Raw genomic sequence first — 9,059 nt, 5'->3', positions numbered from 1 at the left:
GAAGCTTAGGGAGCCCGGGCGCTCCGCTCAGCCCGCCCGCAGGTCAGCGAGCTGGGTTTGGTTCCCGAGTTAGGGGGTGGGGAGGGGAGAGGAGGAAGCTGCGGGGACGGGGGAGGGGGGACCGCAATCTCCTGGGTTTCCCTCCTGCCCCCGCCCCAAAGTTTGCGGCGGATGGATTCTCGGTTCCAATCCTCCACACCTGCCCCTTGAGGCTGAGATTTCTACTGACCCAGTGGGAGAGGTTGGGGGCGGGGACCAGGTCCTTCCAACACCCCCCCACCCCCCGGGGTTGGAGGGACAACAAGGAGATTCCGTCCGCGGCTGATGTCAGGGGCACAGAATGAGAACAAGATGTGGTGGAAGGAGCTGTCTGCCGAGCGAACCCCTTTCCGTGGAGTCCCGGCGCCCCGCGGCACCCCACACTCCCCAGCTCCCCATCCCGGTCTTAATTGCCGGCGGGTGCCTAAGGTTGGGTCGGGGAGTTTTGTAAGCTGAATTTCGTCTTGTGGAGGGAAAGGCTGGTCCAAGCTGATGCGGGGGGGATGGGATGAAGTCGACTCAAGTTACTCCTCCCCTTTCATAAATGCAGACTTCGCCCCTCAGCTCTCAGAGCAGGTACGGTGACCGCAGACCTCCGAAAGTATTGGGGGGACAGAACTCAGTAAGCGGGTGTCTAAGACAGAAGGATTTGGCAGCGGCAAATCCCACATTTCAGGGAGAAGGATTTAGTACTGCCCTCTGCGCAGTCTGGAGCAGTAGGGGAGACCCCAGCCCCCTCCCCGCAGCACCTCAGGCCCCTCCCCTTTCCCCCTCAGCACAAAGCGTTGCTTGACTAATGTCAGGCTCCAGGCTCCTGGCTCTCCTGTGGGTCCAGCCACCAACGGAAGGAAGGGGAGGGGGGCACTGCCAACCCAGGTCTCCTGGTTCTTTCCTCCCAGCTCAGAGGTTCTTTGGTACCCAGGGGGCAGGGGACCCCAGGTCCCTGTGGTAGCCCCTGGGGTCCCAGGCAGGATTCTGCTTTGGTGAAGGGGGAAGGCTTGGGGCTGCGATCACACTCTGCAGCCCTGCTGCTTCCAGTGCGCACAACTGAGCTGCGACCTGGCCCCTCCCCACACACCTTTCATCCATCCACTGGTCTTCTGGAAGGTCCCCTCACTGCCCCAAGGCATCTCTCCACCTCCTGGTCTTCCTCTTTCTCTGGGAGCTGTAGGAAGGGAATGAAGGCCTTGGAGGTCTGTGCCCCCCACGACCACATGGGCCCATCCCCCCCTCACTGGACCCTTTTTCCAGGGCAGAGAAGGACATGGGGACTGAGTGACCCTTCGGAAGGGTGGGTCTGAGCATCCCTCCTCTCTGCCCAACAACCTACTCCCCACCAAGAATGGGACCTGATATCTCCCATCAGCTCTCTTCCCCTCCCCCACCTTGCCCCCTTCCCTTCCTTCCCATGCCTCCTGGCTAGCATCTCTCCCCACCTGCCCTATCTCCAGGTGTGAGTGGAGGATTGGGGACAGCCTTCTTTCTGGAGGGCCAAGGGGAGAGGGCTGAGCTGGAATGACAGAAGGGAGAGGAGCAGCCCAGAGCTCATCTTGGGGGTGAAAAAGCAGGCTGCAGGGAGGGGTGTCAGCAGGTCAGGTTGGGAGGAGCAGCCCTGCCCTGCCTGGGCTGGCTGAGGATGAGTTGAGGACAGTATCATGGCCGGGGGTGGGGGGGGTGGGGGCAGCCTAAACCGTGCATGTCCCCTCCCTGTCCCCAGTCCCATCCCCCTCCCTCCTGAGTTCAAAAGGAAATGGTATTTTCACTGCCAGAACCTCTCAAATGACTCTTGGGCCTCAGTCCCTCCCTTGGTCTCTTGTTGGTATCTGTGAAGCCTCCCTGGGTCCTACAAGGTCGCTCTCGATACCTGGGACCCCAACCTTCCTCCCCATGACATTGTCACCTAAGCTAGTGGGACTCTTAGTGTGTTCCTCAGTCGTCTCCACCCGACTCTGGTCACCTCTATAAAAGCCAGGCTTCCTAGAGAGGAGAGCTAGAACCAGGTAGGAAGTGGCGAGTCTATGAGTGTGTTTGCATGGCTGTGGAGGGCCAGCATAGGAAGAGGGCCGCAGAAGGGCCTCTTTGGGTCCTGGAGAGACCAGGGTCACTCAGGGATTGTCAGTGGAGTCGGGAAGGTCCTGCTTGCTGGCAGATGATAGGGGAGTCTGGCGTGGACTTCCCAGTCTGTGTTTCTTCAAGTGGGAGGGAGTGTGCTTCCCCTCCCGGGAGGGAAGGAGATCCTGAGCATTCCTCTCTGGCTGTTGTGTCACATCTGGAAGTTTGTGTAGGAGTTCCTCCAAGCTCCAAGCCCAGCACAGCTTTTTCTCATTTGGAAATCACAGGCTGGCATTTGGGATGCTGAGAGAGGGGGAGAGGGGAGCCTGCCAGGAGCAGGGGAGGGAGGAGGAGGGAGGCCTGAACGGCAGGAGCACTAATGGGTCCCAGAAGTGAGTGTGAGTGGTGATTGTGCGTCACTGTGCGTGTCTGAATGTGCGTGTCTGGAGGGGAGGGTGCACCAGGAATTTCGGGAGCCTTCCTTGCCACCGTCCCAGTGCCCTGAGCCTGCCTGTTTCCCTTACCTAGGGAGAAATCACCATTTTGGTCCTCAGAGGAAATGGCCGGTGTGTGTATGTGTGTGTCTTGCTTCCTGTCTTCTTCCCAATTCTGTCTCCCAATTTTTCAAACCCCAGGCTCTCCAGAGGAGGTTCTGGGGAGACATGCACTGCGGGGGGGGGGGGGGGGGGGGGCAGCTGCCCCCGCCCCCTGGCACCCTTTCTCACCTAGGCCATGCATGCTTTTTTCTGACACACACACACACACACACACACACACACACACACCTTCCCACCCATCCTTCGCTACTGCACTGTTGGGGGACTCCCATCACACTTCATGCCAGCTGGAGACCTTCCTGGGATTAGTCCCCACCACAGAGGCCCACCCCCACCCCCCACTCCTCTACTGCTCCCGCCCCAGCTCTCACCCTGCCCTGCCTGCCTCAGCCAGGATGGCAACAGACACAACGGGGCACACACACACACACACACACACACGAGCACGCAGATGTACACACACAGTCACAGACGTTTGAATCCCGTTACTGGCCTATTTCCCTCCTAAGGATTCCAGCGGCGGTCTCTCAAGTGTCTCTGTGTCTCGTGTCTCTGTCTCTGGGTGGGGCTTTTCCATGGACTTCAGTCTTCGCTTCAGCTGGAACCCACTCTCCCCACACACCCACACACTGGCCTGGAGGTGCGGGCGGGAGCCATAGGGAGCCAGGTTTACTGATGTCGTGGGAGCTCGCCTCAGCACTCCCCCTTTCGACCTCACGCTGGGGAGCCCCTTCATCCCACCCCATCCTTGGGATCACCCCATCTGAAGGAGGGAGGCCAGCCTGTCCCTGGGTGAGTGGAGTGAAGGACCCGCCCCGACTCATCTTCCCAGCCCTGACTAGGAAGCCAGGATTCCTGGGCCAGCCGCATTCCCTACTCTGCACGCCTGGCTCTCCGGTTTCCAAGCTCCTAGTGAGGAGTGGGGTGGCTGGAGGGTCTTCTCTCCTCAGTCCACACCCGGACCGGACCCCCTGTGTCCTGGTGTGACCCCATGCCTCCCTCCCTGTTTCCCCTCCTGGGTAGGCAGGGGCGCAGATAAAGCCCGTCGAGAGGCCTTGACTGGAGCAGCATGCTCTACTTCTCTCTCCCAAGGGCAGGTGCAGTGGAAGTGGGGTTCCTCTCCCTGCCGCTTCCTTTTTCTCTGCTTTTGATGGTGAGTTGTGAGAAGAAAGATCCTCCCCTCTGCTGTCACCCCTCCCCCTTTGGGATCCACTCCAGCCTGGACAGTCACCATAGCAACAGTAGACATGTGACTGCACAGGTCTCTCCTAGTCACCATGGCAACCAGTGTCCCCCGTTCCCTGGGTTGTCAGGGAGATTTGTCACATGGTTCTCCCCCCCCCAAACCTGATAACTTGTGGGTCTCCCCACTTTCCCTTCCCTGCATGAGGGTAGACAGCTGCTGGGGTAAGGGGAGTTCCTGTGTGAGAGGGTCCCTTTAATTGCCATGGCAACAATCCACACCACCTGGTGACACATCCGCCTGTTGTTATGGTAACGAGGAACATCACACAGTGACATAGGGCCATGCTCCCAGGGAAACAACCCCACCCTGAGAAGGGTGAAAGACACCCCCCTCCCTGCTGATGAGAGTTCATTGTTCCTCAGTTCCGGTTGTCTGAAGCGGTCCTAGCATTGGCTTTTATCATTTCCAATCCTGTTCACCTAGTGCGGGGAGAGAGGTAGAGAGCGGGCAAGAGGGACCAGGGAGCACGGCCACTTGCCAGGAGTGGGGCTTGAGGCCTTCTGCGGTGGAGCGCTGGGGTGAGATGGCTGAAAGCTGGCCGGCTCCGGCCATGAGGACCTAAGCACCTGCAAGGTGACCAGACCCCTTGACGGTATCACGTCTGATGCCCCCTCACCCCTCCAGGTCATCGTGATCATGGCAAAGGAGGCAGGGGACCGGGAACAGGCCGACCCCTCTGACTTGCTGGCGGGGACAGGCAGCCAGCCGTCCGCACACCGGCCCCTGTCCATGCGCCCATCACTGTAAGCCCCACAGAAAAGATGACGTATAACACAGTGCTCCTGTCCTGAGGAGCGGCAGCTCCGCAGGGAGCTGAGACAAGCCCACTGACCACTGTGGCATGATGGGGTCATTGCCGTTAGAAAAACAGGTGCCTTGGGGGGGTGCTGTAGGAGCCCCTCTTCTCTCATGTAGGCTCGTCTCTTTCCGTGGGGGCCTCCCGGGTCACCCGGAGGAGAGGAGGGGTCTAGCTGGGGAACCTAACGGGCTCTGAGGGTGCTAGTGCCCTTTCCTCTCCAGCTGATGGCCCCAAGGGGGCTCCTGTCCTGGCCCTCTTTCCAGGGCGACCCCTGGCTGACCTCGTTCTGGGGCCAGCTCTGCTGGGCTCTGACTCCACGCAGGAAAACTGCTCCATGGAAGCAGAGCCCTAGGCGTATTCCTCCCTCCCATCCACAGACCCCCCTCGAAACCTAGGCAGAGGTTAGAGACATGGGGGTGCCTGGGAGAGGTTGGGGGGTCTCTGGGGGAAGAGGACAGGTAAGGAAGAAGGATGGAGGACAGTGAGGGGCTTGAGAACAGTGTGGCCTCTGGTGTGAGGTACAGTCAGGGTTCAGGGCAGAGTGGAGGTAGGCCTGGAACCATCTGGATTGAAAGCCCTTAGGTCCCGGGATTCCAGCAGCTCTCTCCTGCCTGGCCAAAGTCTTCTCGTTCCAAAAGTGGGGTTGAGACAGGAAATGGGCCATCTGCCCCGGCCCTTTTTCTCTCCCATTGAGTCCAGTTTGGGGAGGCTCACTGGGGGCTGCCTTGGGGTACCCCCCGCCCCCTCCTTCTCCTCCCCTCTCTCGGCCTTCCCCTTTCCCCAACCTCCTCGCTGCTTGTCTGCCTCTCTGTTCTCCCCACCCAGCACATAGCCCAGGTATTCCCCTTGGGAAAAATGGGGTGCCCGGTCACTTGTCCGTGAGCCTGCCTGGAGCCTTCTGAGGCCTGGCAGTCATTTTGGATGTACATGCTGCTGCCCGTGGGCCAGAAGGGAGCTCCTCCATGGACCCCACTCTGTGGGTGAAAGGCCGGGGTCAGGGAGAGCCCTCCTTCTACAGCACGGAGTCAGTGAGCCCAGAGGGGCTCCTCTGTTTTCTGGGAGCCTCAAGGTGCGGCAGTGGCATGGCTGGTGTGTGTGTGTGTGTGTGTGTGTGTGTGTGGCTCCTCTGTTTTCTGGGAGCCTCAAGGTGCGGCAGTGGCATGGCTGGTGTGTGTGTGTGTGTGTGTGTGTGTGTGTGTGTGTGTGTTTGGGGGTGGTGGTGCTGCCCACTGTGTGGGCCAGGGGCTTGTGTTGCCATTGTGCCTGATGGACGATGGGGTCTTGTTCTTAAAGTGCAAGAGTGTGTCTAGGGGCCACCTGAGGCCATTACCCTGGGCATGGTGGTGGTGGTTGGGGGAGGGGGTGGAGGCAGGTGATGGAACAGGCTCTAGTACTGTTGCTGAGGGCACTGTAGACCCTCTTGCTGTGTGGTGTCTGCCCCTGTCCCTCCGCCCAGGGCCAGTAGCGCCGTCATGGCAGCCTGCCCTGCACACCTCAGCAGCCATGGGGGGTGGAAGGAACCCCCTCAGGTGAGCTGGCAGGCAGACCTCACTCCCCTCCAGCTTCTCAGGTGACCTTCAGCGCATGACCTGAGCCCTCTGGGTCTCCACTCCTTTGCTTGGGTTCTGAGCACTGGCTTGGCTCCTTCTCGGGCCTGCCGTGAGCCTTCAGGGTGGCGTTGCGTGAAGGTGCTCGGTAAATTGTCAGGCAGGCAGAACACGGCTGGAGGTTTGCGTAACACATCCACATGCTTTCTCTCATTTGCTTCTCACGTCTTCCCCGCGAGGCAGGAGAACAGGATTCAGATTCCACAGCCTCTCTTCTCAGTGTCTGGCATCGCCATAAGCATGATCGGTGCCTGCCCCCCTGCCTGGGCTGTGGCAGCAGCTGGGTGCCGGCGGCTCTCCTATCTCCCGGGAGGCGGAAGCTGGCACCAGAGAGGTGGGATGACCAAGCCGGGCTGGGCCTAGGGGCTAGTCCGATGTGTGGGGCAGGGTCCCTCGTCAACCTGGTTACCTGCCAGTCAGCTCAGGTAGGGTGAGAAGGGTATCGGTTGAGAGGCGGTAGGGTGGGGGTGGAGAACTGAACTCGGCCCCAGCCCTGGCTAGCCATTTCCTTGACCGGTCGGTACCTGGTTCGAGCGCATCAGCATGCTGGTCATCCTGCTCAACTGTGTGACCCTGGGCATGTTCCGGCCGTGTGAGGACATCGCCTGTGACTCGCAGCGCTGCCAGATCCTGCAGGTGTGGGAGCGGGAGGAGTCAGGCCACTGGCTGCTTCTCTACAGGAGAGCCCCGGTTCTCCACTTGCGGGGAGGGTGGGGGGCTGCGGGCTGCGGGGGGAGGGTATTTCCTACCCCTCCTTAGTTTCAGCAGCCCCTTATCCCCTCACCAGGCCTTTGATGACTTCATCTTCGCCTTCTTCGCTGTGGAGATGGTGGTGAAGATGGTGGCCTTGGGCATCTTTGGGAAAAAGTGTTACCTGGGGGACACTTGGAACCGGCTTGACTTTTTCATTGTCATCGCAGGGTGAGCGCCTGGCCTGGGGCGGGAGAGCCGTGGGTCAGACCAGTCTCTTCCGCAGAATCAGGGTTCTAGATGCTCCCTGTCCCTCCACCCCTGCCCAACCACAACTCCTGATTTGTCCCTGGCTGCCAGGGGGATCCTGGGAGGGGCAACTGGTTAATATACTCAGCTACTACCTGGAAGGTTGGAGGTTCAAACCTCCCCAGAGGCCACAAAAGAAAGACTTGGTGATCTACTTCCACGAATCAGCCACTGAACACTCTAGAGCCCAGGTGCCCCTGATGCACCAGTGGCCACCTGAGTCAGAGGAGTCACTTGCTAGAGGGACTTGCTAAGGGCTGGGGACTGTCCTGGCAGGAGTGTGCTGGCCTGTAATCTGAATCTCAATGTCCCTTCGTGAACCCCCTCCTCCCTGTTGCTCCCACAGTCTCTCCTTAGCTGGGGGATGTCCCTAGACAGAGGGCCCAGCCTCCTGGGTCCCTGGTGGAGGGGGTGGAGCCGAGGCTGTGTGTAGGCCCCCGGGCAGGCTTCCTCCTTGACCTCTGTGGTGTCTGTCGGGCCCTCCCCGCAGGATGCTGGAGTACTCACTGGACCTGCAGAACGTCAGCTTCTCCGCTGTCAGGACCGTCCGTGTGCTGCGGCCACTCAGGGCCATTAACCGGGTGCCTAGTGAGTGTCCCCTCAGCCCCCAGACTCTGGATCTGCAGGGGGCGGGGGGCCTGTGCGAGGCTGGCACCTGAGGTGGTCCTTCCCAGGGCTCAGAAGCCGGGTGGGGCTGTCTGCTCAAGCCCAGGGTCAGGACCTCCGAAGCAGCTCCGATGGCCCTTTTTCTCTCCCTAGTTGGCCGTTTGACCCGGTGGATTAGGGGTGGGGTGGTCACAGGGTGGGAGAGGCAAGCTGGCCAGCAAGTGTGTGTGTGGGGGGGGGCAGGGGGGGAAACAGGCTGGTGGCCCCGCATTCACTGGGTCTCACTGGTGAAACCTCGCTGGTCACACTGGGCAAGCCTGCTCTCAAGATGAGGCCACTCCATCCCTCCTCCTCCCTGTCGTGCAGTCCTCCCCGCCCCCTCCAGCCCAGCCCAGCGACTGCGGGGACAATTATCTAAATGAAACCGCATTGGTTTCCCCAGCCAGCTAGGCTTTGGCAGCTCTGGCTCCCCGTCTATGCCGCCCCTCCCACCCTTGCTCAGGGCCCCCCTGCAACTCCCCAACCTAGAAAAGCTGCAGTGTGCCCCTACCCCCACTGTGGTCCCTAGGGTGTAGGTGTGTTTCTGGGGGCCCGTGCTTGGGTGTAACAGCAGTCCTCTTTGCTGGTGTGTGTGTGTGTGTGTGTGTGTGTGTGTGTGATTTGGACGCAGGCCTTCTGGGTGGGCAGAGCTGGGGCATGAGGTACTGAGTATGTTAGTGTTTGTGTTGACAGGAGCTTCAGGAGGTAGGAGCAAGGGGCTGGGGGCATACCTGCCCCTTCTCTCCCACCCCAGGTGGTGGCGGGCAGGTTCCTAGGCCTCTGTCTAACCCCTGGTGTAATTCCCTTAATGCAAACTCTGTGGAATTGATCTCGGAGCACAGAGGAGCTGAGGGAAGTCGGGAGTCTGGGGCGGTGGGGGCAAGAGAGACGAGGTAAAGGCTGGTCCAGCGGTGGGGAGGACTGCACAGTTACTGGGGGAGCAGGGGATTATGGGTGGCACTGTAAGGGCCTAAACCTATCAGTAGAGGCGTCTGCTTGACAAGGGCTTGGTGGTCTGGCAATGGCTTAAGAGCAAGGGGGGTGGGGGCGGGTTCCTACCTGGGCTTTGGGGAGGGGAGGTTTTTCAGTGGCTTTCCTCCGCGCGCGCGCGCGCG

General features: G+C 60.4%; 1 protein-coding gene across 11 annotated transcripts in view; it reads left to right on the top strand.

Moving 5' to 3' along the window:
• The first annotated feature begins 6,829 nt into the window (after nt 1-6,829).
• Nucleotides 6,830-9,059, top strand: part of CACNA1G (calcium voltage-gated channel subunit alpha1 G) — a 57,606-nt gene continuing 55,376 nt past the window's right edge. For all 11 annotated transcript variants that reach the window (XM_045299983.1, XM_045299985.1, XM_045299989.1 and 8 more), the window contains exons 1-3: nt 6,830-6,936; nt 7,088-7,221; nt 7,790-7,887. In XM_045299983.1, coding sequence (XP_045155918.1) covers nt 6,844-6,936; nt 7,088-7,221; nt 7,790-7,887 — 325 coding nt within the window. In that variant the 5' untranslated portion in view covers nt 6,830-6,843. The remainder of the gene's footprint in view (nt 6,937-7,087; nt 7,222-7,789; nt 7,888-9,059) is intronic.

This window comes from Echinops telfairi, unplaced genomic scaffold (assembly GCF_000313985.2).
Source record: "Echinops telfairi isolate 266 unplaced genomic scaffold, ASM31398v2 ScPeMD7_7458;HRSCAF=8496, whole genome shotgun sequence".
In the NCBI taxonomy this organism is placed as follows: domain Eukaryota; kingdom Metazoa; phylum Chordata; class Mammalia; order Afrosoricida; family Tenrecidae; genus Echinops; species Echinops telfairi.
The sequence above is the reverse complement of the archived record's forward strand: the minus strand, read 5'-3'. Positions and strand labels throughout refer to the sequence as shown.